Source organism: Cyrtonyx montezumae, unplaced genomic scaffold, assembly GCF_038088225.1.
Source record: "Cyrtonyx montezumae isolate F1298 unplaced genomic scaffold, pur_monq_1.0 scaffold_10, whole genome shotgun sequence".
Lineage (NCBI taxonomy): Eukaryota > Metazoa > Chordata > Aves > Galliformes > Odontophoridae > Cyrtonyx > Cyrtonyx montezumae.
The window spans coordinates 45,794,326-45,816,604 of NW_027071826.1; the positions used below are offsets into that span (position 1 = coordinate 45,794,326).

Below are 22,279 nucleotides of genomic sequence, written 5' to 3' on the forward strand. Positions count from 1 at the left end.
CCGCGCGTCAGCGTCACGTGGCCGTCCAGGCGGGCGCGCGTGACGCAGCTTCCTGCCGCGCGCCCGGCGTGACGCAGCGGGCAGCGGCCTCGAGCCGCTCGTCCCGCCCACTCCGCGGGTCACGTGCGGCGGGGCGGTGGCTGCTGGCGTGTGGCGGCGCGTACGGTGCGGGTAGGGGCTGTAACCCCGCGCGTTATGGCCTCGGTGCCGTATGCCGCACGTACGGCGCTGCCTGCAACCGTGCCGGACTCCTATAGCCACGTGCTGGCGGAGCTGGAGTGCCTAGACCCGCTGCTGTCCGCGCTGCGGCTGGACTCCGCTCGGCTGAAGGTGTGTGATGGGCAGTTTGCTTTTGGTTTTAATTTATTCGCGTGGTTTCCTTACGTGGGCTGTTACTTCTAATGAAGCTCTAAGCGTTGTCGCGTCCGCTTTGGTGTGTGCGTGCTGCCTTGTGTGGGGTGCTGCTGGAGGTGAGGAAGTGAAGGCAGAACCCTGCTCTGTGTACGTGTGTGTTTTGTAATGTCATTGTAGGGTGAAAAACGTGACTTTAGCTCGTTTCTATCTTTTGCGGTTCGATTCCTTTTCTAAGAAGACCATTTCAATTCTCTTTTGACTCTCAGTGCTGTCAGTGTTCTACAAACTGCATGCAGAGTTGGCAAGTGGGACTCTAAAAATAGAACTGTAATACAAACAGAAGATACCACTTTCAGCTTTTGCCAGGGCTCTGCATTGTGGCCTTTCCTCTTGCAGTGCACGTGCATCACTGTGTCAAGGAGGTGGCTGGCTCTGGGCACCTCAGGAGGAGGGCTGAACCTTATCCAGAAGGATGGTTGGAAGCAGAGGCTCTTCCTTACTCATAAGGTATGGGGAAAATGTTCTGTACAGAACCATCCAGAGGAAACAGGACTGGGGGAGGTGTGGTGGTTGGTTCTCTTGATCCATTAGTGCTGTTGGCTGCCTCTTTTTAGGGAGAGTTCAGTGTGTGCAGACAAAATCCAAACAAATAAAAGCACCTGCATCGCACCAGACTGGTAGCAGCTGTTGGCTTTAATCTATTATTTCGCAGAGATAAAAGTTGTGGCCTGGTGGAGGTAGTACAAGAACACCTCTTACTTGCACTCACTGCTGTATTTGCATTCAGGAGGGTGCCATTTCCCGGGTTGCGTGTTGTTTACACGATGAAGACTACGTTGCTGTTGCCACCAGGTGAGCAATGTACTTACAAACCTGAATGCTGGCTCAGTGTTTTGAAGTAACTTCTACATGTCAGATTGATGTCTATTGAGAAGTAGGGGGCGAGGGAGGGCTAGGTGAGTAATAAACGGGTAGATGTGTCAACAGAATAAATTCCTAGATTAATTATTCTGGGAAGAAGTTGTATTTCTGTAACAGAATACCTGTTTGAGAGCTAATACATGTGCAGTTGTGATGATAGGCATTCTTCTGAGACCATTTAGCATTGAAAGAAAGATCTTTATTGACTTGTGACAGTGAAACTTGAAGCTGGTACCACTTACGTTGTTTAAAATGCACATTTTTCCTCAAGTTTAGCAATGCCAGTCAGTGTAAGAGTAACCGACCAAAGCTGCTGCTGCTGTGTGGCACAAAGGATGTTTCACTTCTTGGGAGCATGCAGCCTCTAATGCAGCCAGCACTGAGGGTGACTTCTTGCATAGATTTTGTTTATTTGATATAACACATTTTATTACTGATAAAATGCCTCTACAAGAGTTATTCTCAACTTGTATTTTCTTCTAAATTTTGCAGCCAGGGTCTTGTGGTAGTGTGGGAGCTGAATCAGGAACGTCGTGGGAAGCCAGAACGGATTTATGTTTCCTCTGAACATAAAGGCAGAAAAGTTACAGCTCTGTGTTGGGATACAGCTGCCCTCCGTGTTTTTGTAGGAGATCATGTGGGGAAAGTATCAGCCATCAAAATTAACACATCCAAACAAGGAAAGGTAGAATTCTGCTTACTTTCTATGAGATGAAGAGGTTCCTGGGGAGGGGCTGAGTTTCTTTGTTGAAGTGATGTAGAGCAGAGGAAATTTCTAGTAGCTTTGTCTGCTGGGATGAAAAACAGTCTCTTAAGATAACAATGGAAATGATGACTTGTAAATCTGCTACCTTCACTTTAGCTATGTTAGTAACTCAACAAAAAAATGATTTTGAATCTAGAGCATCAAAAACTATGTGATTTGACATTACAAAGAGACAGTGGGTTCCAATAGACTTTATGGGAAGAGGTTCTGACCAAAGCTTGTCCAGACATGAGAGATTTGAGCAAGTCCACTGTTTGTCTTAAACACATTTGCTATGTTCAAGGTAGGGCACAGACTTTGAGAATTCCCTTCAGGCAGGATAGAGCAATATATGGTTGTGCCTATTAAGACTTCTGAGTCTCAAATGCATTACAGTTTGTACAGAGCAAGAAATGGACACATTTTGAACAAAATGGCAGCATTAAGCTATCAGATATGGAGATAATCCACTAGAAAGTGGAAGAGCAGTTTCTAATAATTTCTTATGAATGAGAAGTCAAGCTATGACTTTGTTCTGCCACCCATGCAAACTAGGATACCTGTATAACGTTAGAGCATTTGGGTAGATTGGTGCAAAGTAATTAAAAAAAATAAAATGTCTGTGTTGATATAAACCATCTAAATCCGATGGAAGAGTTTTCTTGTGTGTGTGTTTTGAGTAATCCCTCAGATGTTTCTTTAAGTCTGTTGTCTGAAAGTACCTGTGGGCAGAATTGAGAGACTTGGCCAAAGCTTACAGAAGAATAAAGAACCCTCTTAATGTTTCGAAAACCACGGTCTTTTTATAAAGAAATATCATCTTATCCTATAGCATCCTGATCTTTTTTCCTTAAGACTTCAGTAATGATCTTGGGAAGAGGATAATTTTAACTTTGATATCTCTGAGCAATAGAACCTTGTTTTGTAAAAGAGGAGGAGACAGGAGCTGCATTGGCTGACTTTGTCTTGTGCTTTCTATTTGTAGTACTCATGAGCCTTTTCTGATTTTGCACTTCTAGCTTAAAATAGTCTTTACACTAAACTGAGGCTCAACCTGTAGTTTTTCTATTTTTTTTTTGTCATAGGCTGCTGCTGCTTTCGTGATGTTTCCTGTTCAGATTATAACCACCGTAGATTCTCGGGTTGTTCAGCTGGATTATTTGGATGGAAGACTGCTCATATCTTCACTTACCCGCACTTATTTATGTGATACTGAGAGGCAAGTCATGTTTGCTTTGTAAAATATTGCCATTTCCAGAGTAATGCACTACTGCTACGACTGGGAGGAACTTCTGGAGATAATGTACTCTCACTTCCCTGCTTAAAACACAGTTCAGTAGAACAGATGGCACGAGACTGTGTCTCATTAGGTCCTGAACATCGTCAGAAGTGGGTGCTGCACAAGTTTTCGGAGCAGCTATTGCACATGGTTCACTGCTGTCACAACATCAGAGCTTTTCCTTATGTTGATTCCTATATTTCAGTCTTTGTCTGTTTCCTTTTATCCTCTTGTGTGATGTCTGGGCATAAGTAATAATTAATATTTCTAAATAATTAGTATTTCTGTACCTGGTCTTTCATAAACTTTACCCAGACTTAAATGTTATTTGTTACAGAATTTTAAAAAAGCAATTCAGCAGTTACATTTTCGCTCTTTTATCTTTCAAAAATAAGATGAGATTAATGAGAGCCTTTATTAATGCAGCCTTAACTGATGTGTTTTCTCCAAAAGAGAGAAGTTTTGGAAAATTGGTAACAAAGAGAGAGATGGAGAATTTGGAGCATGTTTCTTCCCTGCTGGAAAAAGCAGTGGGAATCAGCAGCCGTTGATTTACTGTGCCCGGCCTGGCTCGAGGATGTGGGAGGTGAACTTTGATGGGGAAGTGCAGAGCACGCATCAGTTCAAGCAGCTGCTCTCATCTCCGCCTCTCCCTGTTGTTACTCTCAGGTAATGTGTGTGCATTGTTGCTGATAAACCAGCTTGGGGCTTCTGGGCTCACTGAGCACGCCCAGTGCATTCGGATGTTAATCCTAGCTGCCATATTACTATGTTCTTTTCTAATAATGGAAGTTGATTGCTAAACTAAAAATTCCAGAGCCTTGGTTCTGCGGGTATCAGTGTAACTACTACAGCTGCAGCCAGCTTGGGCTGAGGATATTATGTTAAGAGTGTGATGCTATTGTAATTAGACCTCATAACAGACAGTAATTTTTCTTTGTAGGACAGATCCCCATTATGCTAGTTCCATCTGCTTTGCACAGTCCTTATCTTTCCCCAAGCTACTGTATTTGACGTGAGTATTTTTCAGCACAGTTTCTTGTTGATAAAGTAGATTAACTTTACCACAAAAATCAGTTAACTTTATCAGTTAACTTTTGCCTGGGTATCATCTGCTTTGCTTGCAGTGAGCATTATGTGTTGACCTGGACAGAAAGAGGCATTTATATCTTTATTCCCCAAAGTGTTCAAGTCTTGCTGTGGAGTGAAGTAAAAGGTAAACTTTAAGAATCTTAGTTCTATAATGTTATCTCTTATGTTTGTCACTTCTGAAGTTCTTGCCTAACACAGAACCTTTTCAAACTCTGTTTCTGCAGCTGGATTGCAGAACATTTATTAGAAAACTCATTTTCTTGTTATCTGTCAGCTATATCCTTGATTAGCAACCTTCTCCCTACCCCTTCCAGCCAACCCTCCCCTCCATACTTAGCAGGACCAAAATGCATGTCTTACAGTACAGTAATTAAATGCTACAAGGTAATAGCTGCATCTGCAGTACTTTTTCCTCATTTCTGTTTATTCTTAGACCTCCTGTGGAGGAGGATAACCTGCTGAAAGGTCAAAGTGTTCTGCTAGCAAATGTTTTTGTTCTTTTTTCAAAACTAATGTTTTTCTCTCATGTTTATCACTTTATTTAGTTTTTTATCCTTTTTCAATGGTAAAAGAAAACTATGTAGTGTCCAACCTTTCTAGCTCCTTTCTAGAAATGCAGCTCTGGAAAATATTTATATTTGTGCTTCATAGCTGTTAAATACTAGTGTAGTTATACTGTAATGGTAGTTGCTTGTACCACTTGTGCTGTGTGTATTAGGCTGTTGCATGTGGTCAGGTGAGAAATAGGTTGTCAGCTTCCTTCAAGAAGAAAAAGGCTAACGATTTCAGGCTCATAGACACTTTTTGTACATCTGGTTTTGCAGACATTCAGGACATAGCAGTTCACAAAAATGAGTTGTTTTGTCTGCATACCAGTGGAAAAATTGCTCACTTTTCCCTTCTGCTGGTGGACCGCTGCGTAGAGCGCCTGATGAGAAGAGGCTTCTGGACTCTTGCTGCTAGGGTCTGTTGTCTCTTCCAAAATTCACTTATTTCCTGCAGGGTGAGTAAATACCTCTTTGTAAGTATGCAGCATAACTTCACTCTGTTTCCTGTCCCTTTCTTCTGTTAAGTACTGAAGTTGATATTTTGGGAGTTTTTAACAAGTCTGCTGCACGTTATACTTTCAGTATGAAAACGAGTATATAGTGCTTTTTGATTAGATGTATATATTTTTATGTAGACATTAGAAATAATAATGCTTCTGCTTTACTGTGTATCTTTAGGCAAGAAAAAATTTGCCTCTAGAAAAGTTGGAGCACCTGAAGTCTCAGCTGGATGCCTCAGCCCAGCAGGATCTCATCTCACATCTGGAAGAGCTCATCTTAAATTTGGAACCTCTAGACTCTGCATGCAGCAGTAGGAGGAGCAGTATTTCATCTCATGTAAGTGCATTGATAATGCTCGAAATGTTACCTGGTAGCTTTATCTTCGTGGCTTACAGCCATCTCATTGCTCATGTTGAAGATGAGGCTGTCAATTTTACCTGCTCTACTATACACAATAATGCTACTTTCTAAACTTCATTGGTGTAGAGAGGTAGGAAATACTACTTGCCTTCTTTAAGCTCTTGTATGGAAAGAAGGTAGGAATACTGTTTTATGACTAGTAGCTGAGATGTGGACAAAGATTGATACAAAGAAGGCTTTCTCCACAGCTGAGTTTTGTATCTTACAGTGTTTCAGTGAAGGTCGTCTCAATTGTGACTGCAGTCTCATTGGTGAAACCAGTAGATGCAGATATTGAGAACTATCTTAGCTCTGTTTAAAACACTGTCTGACTCCATGAAACTTAAGCAGAAAGGTCTACAGAAAAAAAATCAAGCATATTTCTAGCATTATCTAATACATTTAGCTGCTTTTTTTTGACTTGGTTTCCCAGAAGCTTTTTAAGAAAGGGGATGTATTCTGTAATCAATACAACATGAGTTGTTTTTAATCTAAGTGTTTAAGAAGTGAAGCTTAAAAAACAGTATGGGGTCTTTTTTCATTAGAAAATGATAAAGTGAAATTACATAGACTGGGTGCGATCCGAAGTGTGTATGTCCTGGAAGCAGGCAGTGTTGGAGGCTCTGTAATTGTGCTACCTGTGCATGGTTAAATGGTAAAAAGTATATGGACTCTTGTGTGCATGAGGTAAAGTGAACTGGCTCAGATTTGAGACTAAAGCCAAGATGGTTTTGTCTCATGGTCTTGTACTACTTGTAATGCACTAGTTGTTCTATAGCCTACCTTCCTAAAAGCAATTGAAACACGTACATCTTTATAAAGCCTCTAGACTTGCACTTAGCATGTGTTTACTTTTCCATTCTGGGTATGTCAGAAATATGATATTGCATATGACTTTCCCAGATAATGAGTTATGAAGTACTGTGAGGTTGTTTATGTGGGGATGTTTTATTCAATTTGTTGCAGGACGTTTAACAAGGAAGTACAACTCAAAGTGTCCAATTCTTCCCTTGATCTGACAGGAAAGCTTCAGTGTCTTGGACTCCGGAATATATCGTGTTATTAGCAGAAGAGGCAGTCAGTCAGATGAAGATTCGTGTTCTCTCCACAGTCAAACCTTTTCAGAAGATGAGAGACTGAAAGAATTTCATGCTCACCAGGAGGATGAACAGGTGGAACTTGGTAATGTTTCTTAACGAAAATGTGTTCTTCGGATGCAGTACTCGTGTATTCTATAAGAACTTGATTGTTTTGCTTTATGCTCTTATTTTCCACTATCGAGTCATCCATTAATCTTCTGATTTGATCAGTGGGAACAGTTATCCCTCCTTCCAGACAAACTCTTTCTTAAAACATTGGAGTGCTGGCTCCACAGAACGGAAAACTTAAAAACAAACAAATGAGAGAAAGAAAACAAAAGGCTCAGAGAGCATTTCTGAGCCCAGCATATCAGACCTTTTTTTTCATTCATTAATGCTAAGATTATTGTGACTGATTATGACAGTGTTGATTGAGCTTTGGATGAGATTTGTTTGCTGTCCTTATCTTTCCAGTAATTTCAGATCCAGGAAATAATTTGTTAATCTTTTCTCTGGATTTCTTTCTTCAGGATTATCTGGGAATAGGAATTCTTACATCTCTGTCAGTAATGTCCTACTGACTACGTTGTGATGTTTGTAACCCTTAATTTTACCTTGGCCTTCTTTCCCACATCATCGTGAAAATGAGAAGTGGGAAAATGTGCAGGAAGCCTGTCATTTGTAACATTAGAACTCTAAAATGAAGAGCTGTAGTTTTTGAACATTGGGAGTTAAAATTGTTCTGTCTGTTCAACAGGTGATAGCAAATTTAGAGCCTTTCTGTAGGCTTTTTGAAGTATGCGTACCTCATTTGGTAGTTAAGAGAAGTGGACTTAATGAATAACTCAGTTTTCTTGCTATACTGATACTGGTTTCCCTGGTCACATTTACGTAAGGTATCACAAGTTTTTAGATTACTGATTTGTGTGATGAACAAAGTGGACTTTCAGGCACAATCAGTTATGACCTTTAGACACTGTCTAGAGAGATTGTGAAATCTGATGGAATTTCTATAGCATCTTCTCAGCAGTACACGTAGGTTTCTGACTGTTGCTGAAGTGTTCTTTTTTCTTATTCACTTAAATGTGCAGCTTGTTTGTAACAGGAAATGACTAATCAAAACACATAGTAGATGCTAGTGGGCATATAAGAGTGAAGGGGAAATAATCAGTGGTTCTATATTTCCTATGATTCTTATCAGTTAAATATGTAGCTCTCTGACTTCGATGTTTTGGAATCTCTTCAAATATAAGAGTGATTTATTCCATAGCCACGTTTCACGTGTTTATGTTCATACGTTATTTAGCATATATAGTAATAATTATAATCATAATATCATAATAATTACATAATAGGATAATGTGAGTTGAAACATACCAAATTTTCCTAACTGCCTAAATAACAATTGGTGCATTAAATCATTTTTTTTTGTCCTCTAAATGAAGTGTAAGTCTGTTTTTTGAAGATAGTTTTCAGGCAGTTGTGATTGTCGCTTGCATTGTTATAGAGCCAAAAGTCCATTATCAAAGCAGAGCTGCAAGGTTCAAAGATGGTAATAAAAAATTTGTTGAGACCTGTGTAGCATTTTTGTTTCCTTGCAGTCATCAACATGAAATACTAAAAAGCATGAAATTATCTCATGTAGGTTATGTAGGACGGAATCAGACTTGTGTTTGTTTCACTGTTTCATTTTTTGCCAGGCCACTGTTTCATGACTGTTTATTTGAATTCCATTTGTTAGACAATGTATCTCATCCATCTGTGACGGTTGAGGCTGACCGGAGTGAGACATTTCTCCCATTCAGTATTCCTTTATCATTTCGTTCCCCATCTCCTCTCGTCTCTCTCCAAGCTGTCAAAGAAAGGTAAAACTTGCAGGACGTTCACTCATCCATTACATCTGTCCCTTTCCTGTCCTCTGTATTTGTAATGCTGTCTGTTACAGTTCATATTCTGTTCTGTAAAAATGTAGCATCTGACATGAAGTGCTTGAGATGCAGTCCAGTTTACTAAGCTACTTAATTGGTGTCAAGAGGAAGGCTTTAATCTGTGAAGAACTGCTGTAAACTTCAGTGGAGCTAAGATTTTGACTTTAGATTTTTAAATATCTAAGAATATATAACGTTACCTTGTAAGCTGTGGTTGTGTTTTGCACTTGAAACAAGTTTACTAAATACTGCTTTGATATTTAGCTTTTCTGGTACTTGGACTTCTGAAGAATCAGAGAAGGCTTCCTCTAGGCTGTTGTTGGCAGAAGTTAAAATACGCAAGTGGTGCTAGATATTGTCAGAACACACTTGCAAATTACGCTGTGTAGTCTACCAGCTTCTTCCTCTCACATAGACGCCTTTCAGTAAATCTAGGTAATTTCCCAAGTGTTCATGGCAGAGTGATAGCTTATGCTGTATCTGTTTTGTGTAGAAATCAAATTGCATTTAAAACTCATTATAAAATAGAAAGCAGGTGGCATTAAATACTTAAGTAATTAGTTTCAAATCCATGTGTTTCTTACTCAAAACGTTTCTGGCCCATAATGATGGGCTGAGAAATTGCATGCCTATCCCTTGATTACTGAGTACATGAATTATACTCTGCAACAAAAGACTGTAGCTGATACCAACAGTAAGATCTCAGAATATCTTTGAGATGTACACGCACTGCTTTGAATTCTTTCAAAACCATGAGCAGTTTTTAAGAGTTCAAGTACAAACACTTACTGCTGATATTTAAAATTTCAAGTTCCAGCTATATTCTGTTCATGATTTAAGTACTAAGTTTAAGTTTCTGTATTCTTGTTGAGATTTCTTTTAAAATATGTGACAGGATAGGAACTGAAGGTGTGAAAAGGATACTTTCAATGAGCTTTATAATCTGAAGAAATAACTTTGAGTACTGTAAAACCACTTCTGACCACCTGAGGACCGTCATCTCCTACTGATGACTTATCAGCCCTGCAGTGAAATGTAGATGATCTGTATCTGCTGGTATGCAAATCTATGTCAAATCAATTTGCTGAATCTTAGTTTGTGATGCTGTTCTTCAAGCAGCAAAACTCCCAAGTCTTAAATATGGAATTGGAAATGAAGTATGAATTCTGAGCAGTTTCTCAGTGATTTTTTTATCCTTTTTTCAAGAGTTCTTCAGGCTATAAAGATTTCTGAAATTATGGTTTGATTAGGAAGAAATTGATTCTTTCAGGTGTGAGCTTTCAGTTTCAAACGTTTGAACTTCTGACTTCTAGTGTTTCCAGCTTTGTTCGCAAAACTACTGAGAAGATTGGTACGCTTCATGTGAGTCCTGACAACAGAGGGAAGCAAGAAGCGAAGGATGATGAGCAGCAGCAGGAGGTATCTGTTAATCTGGTAGCATCTCCCCAGGAAGAGAGAGAGTAAGTGCAAAATCTCATCTTCTTAGCAATTGTATTTGCTGGATGTTCTGAGGGTACCAAATTGTCATGGTTTTATGACACAAATCTAGACAGACCTAACTTTATTGAGCAGAACGGGGAGCTTGCTGTGTTCCCAGCTGCTGTCATTACTCAAGTGGGTTTCACTGGCTCTCCCTGACTCCTTACCTTGGAGCTGGTTCAGTCTGAATCTTGGAGCATGCAGTCTCCACAGAGCTGTGATCGCTGAGGAGCAAGAATGCAGTGTGTTCAGCAGCTCTTAGATAGTGGATCTGTGGTGCCCATCATGGGTGTGGGTATGAGTCCAGCAGTTTATATCCTCTCTTTCCTGGGCAGAGAGTAAATGCTTCTCCCTCAAAACATTTTTTTTTCAGATTGTAGCTATAAAATGTCTAACTTATTTAATGTTTGTCCAATTAATACAGGGCTAAATTGTTTCATATTCAATATTCAAGTGATTTGGTAATTTATGCAAACTTTCATATGGTGACACAATAATGTTTTTATTTAGCATCATCAGAAATCAACTGTAGTTAGAGCAGAAGTCATAATAATGGCCACACAAGGGTAACTGGTGATTGCTCTTGATGTTGATAATTCCTATTGAGCTTCTTTGGAAATAATCTCTTATTTTTTTAATAATTGGATTAATGTCATCTCTTGACAAATCTGAGGAAAATCCTCATGTTAGTTATATATACTTCATTTAAGACTTAAATTAATGTGTTTTTCTAGGTCAGAATCACAGAACCACCAGCTTCCAGAGGAGGATCATCTGAGAGATCTTAAGGCTGCAACAGCAAAAGCTATGTAAGCTAAGAAAAAATTAATGTTTAGATATTTTAGGTTTTAGGAGAAAAATGACTTGTAGTTACATATGAAAGAGAGTAATGTTATAAATATCTTTTAATGTTACCTATAAGACTCTTGTTTTAGTTAATGGTTAATTTTCCCTATTTAAAACCAAGCAGGATGCTATAACCTTAGGACAAAAGGTTAACACTGAAGTAACTGTATCCTAACTACAAGCAAACCTAAAATAAAAATGGAAAAAAGAAAAGGGAAAAAAAAAAAAGAAAAAGCCCACACCTAACAAACAAAAATAAATTACAAAAGAAAGCTCGGAGAGGTAATGATATATTAACATCAAATGTACATGGTGTGATTAGCCTAAATTCTTTCTGATGCAATTGGAACCACGAGAACAGCAACTGGCTATAAGTCAGATTTTGGAGTATGCTTAAGAGTTACACAAAACACATAGTATTTCATTTGTGACCTCTTCCAGCTGTCAAGCAACTCAGCAGCTTTCTTTTCTACAGAGCCAAACTCCAGGATCCCCTGGTTTTGTTAGAACCACAGTGTATGAAAAGGGTGTTACAGGAGTGGCTTGTCTTTCTGGAAGAAAAATTTGGCAGCAAAGAACATTCTGCTTCCTCTGTTCAGAAGAGAAAGGCTATATGTGCTGAAGAACATAGGGAAGTCCTGGAGGAAAACCTGCAAGGAGATCCAAATGGTGGAGACATAGTAGGAAAAGTACCGAGTTGCATTGCAGAAAACTGTACTGAAAATGAAGATGAAACCTGCGAAAGCCAAACCATACATGATGATTGTACTGATCTGAAGGGACTTCTGGATGGCTGCTTTCGAGTGTCTTCTCCATGTGAGCTAGAACCAGATGTTCAGAAAGACCTGGTTGAGTTGACAACGCTGTGTTTTGAACTGCGTGTATTTTCTTGTGGAAATGGTGATGCGGAGGAAAGCTCTGATCAGAGTCTTCCACCAGCAGTTTTGTGGACCTTTGCTTGCAGATTCATACAAAGCTACTTCTTTCTTCTGGATTTAAAAAGACTAAAGCAGTGTATTATAACCATGTATACAAGCAACCCTAATGTATGGGAAACATATATTACAGGATTGAAAGGTAACTGATGAAGACCTTACTACTAGTAAACTTAGAGCATGATTTTGTTAGGGAGGAAAAAGGGGAAGGAAAAACTCAAATATGCTCCCATTTGTGTAAGCAAATTTTCCTTCTGTGGATATAATGTGATACAGGGGAGGGGAAGGTTGATTGGTGGATGGAAGCTTTTGAACTGCTTTGGTGTTGTCTCGGGATTTTTCCCTGGAAGTCTGAAAACTACAGGTTCCTGGGCGGGACTGTTCCTTGCAATTCCACAGAAACTACTTTTGAACCTTTGATTTTTATGGAGTTCGTTGGTCAAATGCTGTTAGAACAGCTCTATTTTAAACCAAGTACATATTCTTCAATGAGCAGGGGAATGTAATTAGACTCAAATTTATGTGGTAATAAGCAAAAAGTAGGAGTTGAAGCTTCAGTGTTTGCATTGGGAATTGAAGATTTCTGTGGGAGTCTTAAATATAAAAGTAATGGATACAGTCCTAGTTTGTCTTCAGTGGGACTATAGTTGTTTGTGGCCTAATGCCCACATTTCATCACAGTCAAGGTTTATGTTGAGCTCTGCTTTCTATGACATCAGTGACCAAACTGAAGCTTTTATTTGTTAATAGAAGCAATTGTAGATCTGCAGTTATTGTATACGTTTTATTTGGCAGTGTACATACGTATGTCCCACAGTGGGATTCTTTTTTTTCGGAGGAGAAAAACTACTCCTTCTGAAGTCCTGAGGCTTCAAGAAAATTATTCCATGCCTTACTTATATCATTTGTAACTGTGAAGTGTAAACACTGCTTAGTGATGTTGAGATTTAATTTATTTCAGAGCTAACGTGTCACAGTCCAGTGACTTTGGCAATGGAAAATGAAGATATGTTGAAAATACTGAAGCAGTTGCATGACTTGGGGCCTTGGGGTGATAGCCCTCTGTTGCTGGTACATGCTCAAAGGTTTGTAGTTAAGTCTTCCTTTCCCTTGTCCTCCATGCTGTTAACTGAGAGCTTTTCACTTCATGTTTTATGAAGTGCTCTGGGAACCTTTTTTAAAAAGATCACCTCTCGGTGCTATCTTGAATTTGAAAGGTATATTTGCAAATTGGTAATGTTGCTGTTTGGCACTGAGAACAGTTTGTTTGGGTTTATTTTCTCTCTCTTCAGACTTTATGAAAAATTTGGGGAAACAGCTCTTCGGCCCTTGACCAATTTCTACCCTTCTATTGTGCCTTCTGATATCAAGCAGCTTTGCAGGAATAATCCTGCTCACTTTTTAGCATATTTAGATAGCCTTTTGAAGTCGGTGCCAGAGGATACAAGGTAATGGTAATACGGTATCTCTGTATCTGTTGTTGTATAGCTGTGAGTTTTTTGTTTTTAACTGTTTCTGTATCTCTGGCTTTCTCTAGCATTAGATGCCTGTTCGTTCTGCCAGTTCTAGTTGCTTTCTCAAACTGGGTTTTGTTAGCTTAGGTGCTAGTTTTGGCAGAATTGTTGTGAATAATGCTTCGAGTTGAATGGCTTTGTTCCTGTGTCTGCAGTTCAGTTTACCAAGGCTAGGTAGCATTTAAAAAATGGTGAAAAAAAGGGTGTAGAGGGTAATGCAGCCCATCAGCTTGTTTTCCTGTAGTTCCCTTCAGTTCCTAGAAACAGCAAACTTTCTAGATTTTTCCATATTAAATTTTATATCACGGTGGCTTTTTTGTCCACATGCAAATGTTCATGTCTCTGTATGGCCAGTATACCTAAAGGCAGTTTTTTTCCTAAATGCTTTGCTTTCTAGGTCGTCTCTCCTTCGATCTCTTCTGCAGCCAGAATCAGTACGACTGGATTGGTTGTGCTTGGCAGTTTCTCATGATGCACCACAAATTGCAAACACTGTAGATGCAGAAGGAAGTCCCAGGTAAATTAGGATTTGCCCAAGGTCTCTGGGCTTTTGGCTTAAGTTTTATGTGACAGCTAGGATGTCAGTGAATGCCTGGAGCATTTTGTATATTGCAGAGTTCAGCAGAAGCAACCAAAGGATTAAATAACTTTGTCCATAATGCTTTACAGAATGATTGCTTTTACTGAAACACAGTGAGACACTGTCTTGTTTGTTTCCCATTTCTCATGTGACACTCCTGATTTTCTCATAGAGCAAACATAGATTTTTTTTTTTTTTAAGAAAACATTAATGTATGAAAACATTTTCTTATCTTTTAGGCCGCGGTCGCATTTGTTTACCTGGGGATACAGCCAACTCATTTTGCTTTTGATTAAGCTCCCAGCTGATTTTGCTACAAAAGAGAAGATGGCTGATGTTTGTAAATCACATGGGTAAGATGAAAACTCCCTAGTTATACTCTGACCCTGAAAAGATCCAAATCTAAGCCACCTGTCTGCTCCTTCCACAAGCGTGTCTGATTGAAAAATGTTTCCTCTTCTGAGGATGAATTTTAAGAGTCCAGTTTGATGCTCCCAATACCCATTTTGGATGCGTGGTGTTGTCTGTGTACACTGTAATGGATAATATTGCTTCTGGCATTCAGGAACTTCACTTGCTTCCATCTTGACTGATGTCTTAAGTGAATGCTTTGCTATTGTCAACTTCACTTCAGACTGAATATTTGATTCCTGGAAATATTTACTTTCCTATTTAAGGTTTTGGCCTGGATATCTTTATCTCTGCCTGGAGCTGGATAGAAGAATGGAAGCCTTGACTAATATTGCTCGTTTGGATGATTTGAGCCTGCTGAATGAAGAAGATGGTTGGTGAATCTTAAGCTATGTGAACATATTTCTCCAATATTGGCAACTGCCCTTGATCTTTACTGATTAAGTTTGTCAGAAGTTGAGTTAAACTTCTTTGTTTTAATAAGTGTTTTGGGAACAGTTTCACTAGCTGAGTGCACTGCAGCATATTTGAAAAACATGAATGGCTGTTATGCTGTTAGTTCAAACACAGTGCTTTGTGAAATCAGTCTTGGTAGAAATGTTTAAAACTTCAGGGATGTAGGGTTGTTAGTCAGGAATAAAAATAGGAATAGCTAGCCTCCCTGCAACACCACAGTACATGCATGTGTACATGCACAGAGTTACAGTAGGCAAAGCATTTTCTTGCGTGGCAGATCTTAGAGGGAAGTATTGCAAAGCTTAGAATGTAATTCAGCACTGAATTTTTACAGAGTCAGTCAAAGCAGTTCCCTTCTGTACATGATTTCTTTACTGACAATGCTGACTTTTCTTATTTCTCCTAAGGGAAAACAGAATAGCTTGTGTCCTTTTAAAGTATAGGCATGTTTAAAACAGTAAGCTTGTAACAGACTGTGCTTTACAAGTAATATAACAACCTCATTTTGCATGTAGGTTCAGTTCCAGAAACCACAGAAGAATGGAAGTTTCTTCTGCATCTTGCACAAAATCATAGCAGTGCTTTCCACAGCGATGGCCTGCAGAATGGGAATGCTGTCAGCAGCAGTGGTAGCCCTAGCTGGCCAAATTGCATCACTGTGGAAAACGTAGCTCTTTTATTAGCAAAGGCCATTGGCCCAAATCGTGCCTTGCCTCTACTAAAAGAGTGTGGCTTGATGCTAGAATTGTCGGAAAGATTTACTAGTGTCTGCGAGATACTGAAAATTGCTGAGAAAAGGCAAAGGTAAGATGGTGTGTATGCACGGATCTTTCACCGATGCATCGTTTGTTTTAGATCTTCATGCTTTAAACTTTGTAGTTAACAAAAAGTTAAAACAAACAAACAGCAATTTCACTCTTGAATTCTTGAATTTTAAACTCAGCTGAAAGTTTTTCTCTTAAGAAGTATGCATTGTGCAATATAGGCATCTTAAAAGGGGGGAAAGGAGGGAAATAAGAAATTATACGTTAGCTATATGTGAAGGAGATGTCTGTCTTGCTTCCTGCTGCTTCCCTTCAGAGAAGGCACGCATTGCTATCATGATAGCACCTCTGAAATGTAATCGCATTTCTGATAAACATTTTAAAAAGCGAATGTGTTCTTTCTGTTGTTAGCTTTTTAAATATTGTTTAACTTTTCCTTTGCTTTTATTACAGAGCCCTGATTCAGTCCATGTTGGACAAGTGTGACCGATTTTTGTGGTCTCAGCAAGCATAGAGATGGCTGGGAAAGCTTTGGGAACTGTAATGATTGTTTGTTAAAGTGCCTCTGAAACTTTCAGGTTCTTAAATAAGTGAGCATCTCTCAGAAGATTTGATTGTATTGAGCTGGTGTCCATCTGTGGGGTATCTCACTGGGAGCCATTCACAGTTCTTCCTTACTCCTTTGGAGATGAATTTTGCACTCTAGAGCTTAAAACAATCCAGTGTTTATCTCAAAATTAAGCTGGCAGACTTCTGAGTTGACTGAATTTATTTTGAGTCTGAACAACTTAAGTGTTAAGAATATGAATCTTCAGAGATGGAGTTCTGATGTATGGAAGTATTCTTTGCTGTTTGTGAACATGAGAAGCCATTCTTGTGAAACATCTAAGCATGTAATTTTTTGTTTTCCTGCAAATTGTGTTGATATTTTTTGGGAGTGGATGAATGGATAATAATACTGATTAATAGCAGTTATCTTACAGATTAACAGTAAATTAATTTATTTCTAAAATGGTTCGTAACTGTTTGCAAAATATGACTAGACTTCAGCTGTGCTGTCTCAATAAACCTCAGGACAACAGCATTCCTCGGTGAATTTTGACCTTTAGAAAGCAAGAGCACCCCACCTTATTTTAACCATTTTTTTTTTAAAGTCAACATTCAGAGTATTGTTCAATTGATGCCATCGAGCAGGAAATGTTTTTAAAAATCAAATAGAATATGAAGACTTATAAAATCACCTGGGTTAATTTCACATCTACACAGCTATGGTTTGTAAGAACATGGTTTCTGCACTGAATAAATATTTGAACAGATTTCGGTCTAGGTCACTGGTTTGGGCCCTTCTCACTATCACATTCTCACCCTTTTAGCAGAAGGTTGCAGTACCTAGTCAGCAGTTGGTGTTTACAGAGGTCAGTTAAACAGGAAATTAATGCATGGGTTAGAACTCAGTTCTAATTCCTTCAAAATCCATAATGTCAATAAATGATTTCAAAATATTTCTTTATGAAGATCTAGCAATAGTCTTAGGTATGTTTGCAGCTCTTACACTGTTGGGAAGTAATGCTTTTATTTTCATCAAGATAAGACTAATAATACAATCTTACAGTCTTTTTCATCTCAATTGCAGGAAAAACTATTGTGAGGAGTTTGTTATTTCACTAGAGGAAGTGAAGCTACAGATAGCGAGTTAGTAGCAGGCTTTCATCTCTTAATAACATTGCTTGTGGAAAATCCAACCAGTAAGTACTTCTGAAAAAGAAAACTTTCTAAGTTTTCAATTCTGTGTTTTGACATTGGAAAGCAACTAAATCCTTCTGGTATCAGAAACACACCACACCCTCATGTCACATTATAGTAGGACTGTTGGAATAGAACGCAGGCGCGTGCAGTCTGGGGAGGTTAAATCGAAAACGCCTGTGGCTGTTCTCTTACCTGCCAAATTAGCAGGTTGCTACCTCAGTGGCTTAACGGTTTTTTGCAGTACATTGTATCTTCAGCTGAGTGCTATTGGTGCCCTTAATAGGGAATTTTGCTGAATTTGTAAGAATGTAGCTGCCTTATTTCTGGTCTCAACTGTTTCACTTTGTTTGATCCATGTACATTGTATACATAACAATTTCCTTTCCCCTTCTGTGAGGTTTTTGTACACTTGAGTAACCACTGGTGAGGACTGGGCTGTAACTTTTTTTTTAATTTTTTTTTACAATAAATCATCACTTAAATGTAAAGTTTTTCAGTTTTGTTTCTTTTTCTTGAACTTTGTGTCAGAGTAGTCATGCAGCTAACCTAATGGGAAGCGTTTGTTAAAATCTGGTGCGTAACATGAGTTTGTGCTGGTGACTTCGCTTAACTTGTCAAGAGTTACAATTTTTTCTTAAAGAAGACTTAAACATGGAGAAAGTGTGACGCGAAATGGTTTAATGTTTAGAATTTAGTTGTACAGCATTATGCCATCATCAGAAAGCTTCCTGAAGGATCCCATCTGCCAACTCTCATCAGCCACTGAGGCATTACAGCACCCACGGTTTGAGCCTGCCTGTGCTGAAGCAGATGGGCTGTAGTTATCCTCGTGTTTTGCTGACTGTTGGTAGCAGGGACTCTGAAGAAGCAGAAATGAATGAAGGGGGCTTTGCATAGAGCAACTTTTAAGTAGGTTTCCCCCCTCACAAAAAAAAAAGAAAAACAAAAAAAAGAAGTCTTTAACCTGCCTGAAAACACAACTTCACTGTTAAAATTCATTTACAAGTATGGTTTTTTTATTATTCTATTTAAGATAAGCATTTATGCATGCAATCTCTATCTTACAGAACTGGAAAGTATTGAGTTTTGCAATTGTTCTGCAAGCCTGACACCAATGCTAGCAAATATTGCACAGAGCAGCATTGCAAACAAAAGCAAACAAAAAAAAAGTGAATTTTGTTTGGGTAAGCTAAGATGAAACCATCTTACTTCCCAGAATATAGAAAAACAGCATTTACTGCTGTGCCTGAGCTGGGAAATCACCTTCCATTTCCCAGTCAGAGGCTTAGTGACTTAGATTACATAATACCTTGATTTCAAAATGACTGCATTTACAGTTAAAATTAAAGGCCAGTTTGAGGGGTGGAGCTTCCAGATTGTGTTTTATCTTAACTGTATCAGAATATACGAAGTCAGAATACAGTCTTGGAGGGGCCCTTAAACGTACCTAGAATACAGACAGGATTATTCCACCCTTCTTCACTCTTGCTGGCAGCTTGCCCACGTCTTCATTCAAATGTAGCAGCTGTTGGCTGCAGCTTGTTTCTGTTGGCCAAGGGAAAGCAGTGCTTTCCGGGCAGAGTCAAGGATAAGCAATTCACATGCCAGTGCCAATCTTGTTGCAGTTATCTTCATGTTTGTACCATTTTCAGAAGATGGTTTGATGAGAATGTGAAATAGAAGACCAGGTCTGAAAACCCAGAAATGCTTTCTGCATTCTAGAAAGTTCTTTAGGTCAGTTATGTGGGCACCTTCTAGGTCCCTGGACACAGTGGCTTATGCTTTAATGAGTTCTGTTCTAGTTCAAAGGAATCATTTTCCAGTTGTGACTTAATTTAAATTAAAAACTGAAGAGGAGACAGAGTGGACTGTTGGCAGTCAGCAGAGAAGGAGCTTGTGCTGATAGGTGCTGAAAGGGATTTAAGTCATCTGTAGGATATGAACAGAATTGTAATAAAACAGCACTCCAGTCCCTGTGGTAGCTAAGGTGTATGTTAATGCACCTCTTTTACCTCATGCTACAGCACTTCAGCTCTAGCTGCTTACTAAGTGACAGGATTGTGAATAACGTTTAAAGAAACTGTGGAGTTGTTAAATCATGTATGAGACGTGTAAAGGGAGGCATTCTACGTGTTCTGTCCAGAGCCTTCTGCAGAGGAAACATGTTGGTTGTTGTACAGGGAAAGCAAGTGCCAAGCACTTTGTGACATGGTGCAAATGCAAGAGGAAGATACTGATACTCAAGCTGTGAACCACAGCAACAGGGCTTGATGGTTAATATGATTATCTTAGAACTTAGCAGAGATTTGGCTACGTGGGTTTGAATTTTCCCTTCATTAAAACGTTCGCCTTTAGCCTTCTGGGACTCCACTGAGCCATTGTGGAAGTAGGATGGCTTAATACCCCTCAAGAGGAATCTGTGGGAGCAAGCAAAGCAAGAATGAGCCATTTAGGCCTTCCCTGTGGCGGCCATATAAGCCCTTGTATGCTTGTGCAAGGGCACAGATCCCCCATCTCATGCTTCAAGGTGAAGGCAGATGATCAGGCAGCTTCTCATCTGAGCTCATTCTAGCACCAGAGCCAAAAAAACTGAAGTCAGCCACAACACTTCAGTTTTTTGTGGAAGTTTCTCAATCTGTTTGCTATGAGGGGCAAATCTGTGGAAAACAAAGCACCATATACTTTACAAAACATTGCGTAACAGGAACATTCAGCCAGGATAAGGGCAGATTGTGACTGTGAAACTGCAATGGTGCTGGGAAATTCCCAGTCCTGGTTATCCTTTCCAATTTCCTCTTTTTAGGGGTTTAAGTTGCTTATAAATACCCTCTCTGAAAGTGCACAAGACAGGCTTCACTTCCACCTGGCCTCTGGTTTTGCCTTTCTGGAGTGGTGAGTGATACTCTGAATCTATGCAATGCATGCACTGCTTTTGGTATTTGGGAACAGAACGGATGTTTTAGCTATGTGGGACTTCTCTGTTCTCATGGAAGGGGCAGCAAGGAATGCTAAAATGTAAATTTCTCCTGCTTGTCTGCCTTTGTCAAGAAGTCCTATGTTGAGCTCTTGGGCAGGCCATAAGCTTTGGGGTGGCTGCATGACTGCTTCTGCAGCTCCCTGGGCACAGCTATGGGTGTGAAATCTCTAAGAGGTGCTCTGAAACTGCTCATCTCTCTAATTTTCTTACAGCTCCGTGTCACGCTTGGGTGGGGAACCATGAGGCTCTGCATCTGCTTCGTGTTGCTCTCCATTATTGTATATGCAAGTGCCGACAATCCATTCTCCAGTGGCTTCAAGTTTGTCAGGGATGCAGCTGGAGGTAAGTTGTTCCGTCACCACGGGTCTTTCCCTCAGGACTATGTCCCTGAGCACAGGCTAAGTGCAGTCCTCCAGTCAAGGAGGTCTGCCGCTCTGCATTAGGGAGCCTCTTGGTCTCTGCTGCCAGGAGGGGGCGTTGACCAGCTCCCGCAAGCCTTTTCAGTGGGCAACTCCCACGCCAAGGCCCACACAGACAAGTGCCTGTGTGATCCGTAGGTTTTTCCAAGCACAGCACAAGGAATATGACAGGCCTGGGCTCAGGCTTGGGGGCACCCCTGGAGGGGCAGAGAGGCAGAAAAAAAACAAGGCACAGAGATTGCAGGAATAGGCACATGCTCACAGAATGCTTTTTGTGAACAAACTGGGTACCCAAACCCTCTAACTGCTATTGGTACGTTCTCTAGTGCACACTATGGAACTGAAGTGCACTGCCAGCTTGCTTTGAGAAAGAGCAACTCCTGCCCTTTAGGCACCAGAGCCAAGCAAAGCCTCAGTGGCTCCGTGAAGTTCTCTTCAAGGGGCCTCTTTTATTCTGCTTTGCTAACCTTCCCTGGTTTAATAGAGGTTGATAAGAGAGGTTTCTCTAGGGAGCCCTGGGAACACGTGTGGCTTCCTTGCCCAGCAGCAGTCGTGGGCTTCTGGCTGAAGTGGTGTTTGGCTGCTGCTGGAATGGGACATCAAAGTTAATGTCACCTCTGTGTGCTCTCTTCAGGCGCACGGGATATGTGGAGAGCATACCGGGACATGCGTGAGGCCAACTACATTGGCGCAGACAAGTATTTCCATGCTCGTGGCAATTACGATGCTGCCCGAAGAGGACCTGGTGGTGCTTGGGCAGCCAGAGTGATCAGGTAACGGCACGCTATCTGTCTCGTTAGCAGGGAGTTGCTAGGGGCTCAGGTGTGCCAGTTGGAGTGAAATCCTTCTTGATGTGTATAAAGCTTCGGATCCAGAAGGGGAACGGAGGGGAGGGGAAGCAGTCCCGCGGGAGGGAACCAGCACTGAGCCGGACTGCGTTGGGGAGCGGGGTGTCGGCGGTTCAGGCGGCCTCTCCTTGCAGCAACGCCCGGGAGAACTGGCAGAGCGGTGTGAGCGGGAGAGGCGCGGAGGACACTCGGCTCGACCAAGAGGCCAACGCGTGGGGCAGAGCCGGCGGCGATCCCAACCGCTACAGGCCCAAAGGCCTTCCCAGCAAATACTGAAGTTGCTCCGTCTCCCTTGTAACCCCTTCCTCGTGCGGTCCAATAAAGCCAACTGCTCCGTTTGCACTCGAATGCTTTCTGTGCGCCGCGGCGACGCCGCTGCCGAGGGGCGGGGGTCCCTCTGGGCGGTGGGGCGGGCTCGGCGCCCCGGCCGCTAGGGGGCGCTGTGGGGGCTCCGTGCG

General features: G+C 40.6%; 2 protein-coding genes across 3 annotated transcripts in view; both read left to right on the forward strand.

Moving 5' to 3' along the window:
- Positions 1-22,151, forward strand: part of LOC136060573 (serum amyloid A protein) — a 53,008-nt gene extending 30,857 nt beyond the window's left edge. Inside the window, exons 1-4 of one of the 2 annotated variants that reach the window (XM_065755240.1) lie at positions 20,450-20,469; positions 20,767-20,896; positions 21,608-21,746; positions 21,956-22,151. In XM_065755240.1, the coding sequence (XP_065611312.1) occupies positions 20,794-20,896; positions 21,608-21,746; positions 21,956-22,097 (384 nt within the window). In that variant the 5' untranslated portion in view covers positions 20,450-20,469; positions 20,767-20,793 and the 3' untranslated portion in view covers positions 22,098-22,151. Of the gene's footprint in view, positions 1-20,449; positions 20,470-20,766; positions 20,897-21,607; positions 21,747-21,955 lie in introns of those variants that run through there. The other variant, XM_065755239.1, reaches the window with a different exon arrangement.
- On the forward strand, positions 196-16,915 carry HPS5 (HPS5 biogenesis of lysosomal organelles complex 2 subunit 2). The gene is made up of 22 exons (XM_065755224.1): positions 196-330; positions 751-861; positions 1,142-1,206; positions 1,768-1,960; positions 3,106-3,243; positions 3,757-3,968; positions 4,243-4,314; positions 4,427-4,515; positions 5,216-5,394; positions 5,618-5,776; positions 6,862-7,021; positions 8,660-8,783; positions 10,160-10,306; positions 11,060-11,134; positions 11,647-12,248; positions 13,068-13,191; positions 13,399-13,554; positions 14,018-14,137; positions 14,440-14,553; positions 14,878-14,984; positions 15,583-15,871; positions 16,285-16,915. The coding sequence occupies exons 1-22, from the start codon at positions 196-198 to the stop codon at positions 16,343-16,345; spliced, it is 3,432 nt and encodes a 1,143-aa protein (XP_065611296.1). The 3' UTR covers positions 16,346-16,915.
- Positions 22,152-22,279: the final 128 nt, after the last annotated feature.

What these genes read in the sequence shown, in the direction of transcription:
- HPS5 (XM_065755224.1), top strand. Translation starts at nt 196, where the DNA reads ATGGCCTCGGTGCCGTATGCCGCACGTACGGCGCTGCCTGCAACCGTG. An exon ending in ACACATCCAAACAAGGAAAG is followed by an intron (nt 1,961 to 3,105) that starts GTAGAATTCTGC and finishes TTTTTGTCATAG; the next exon opens with GCTGCTGCTGCTTTCGTGAT. An exon ending in GGAGCAGTATTTCATCTCAT is followed by an intron (nt 5,777 to 6,861) that starts GTAAGTGCATTG and finishes TTGATCTGACAG; the next exon opens with GAAAGCTTCAGTGTCTTGGA.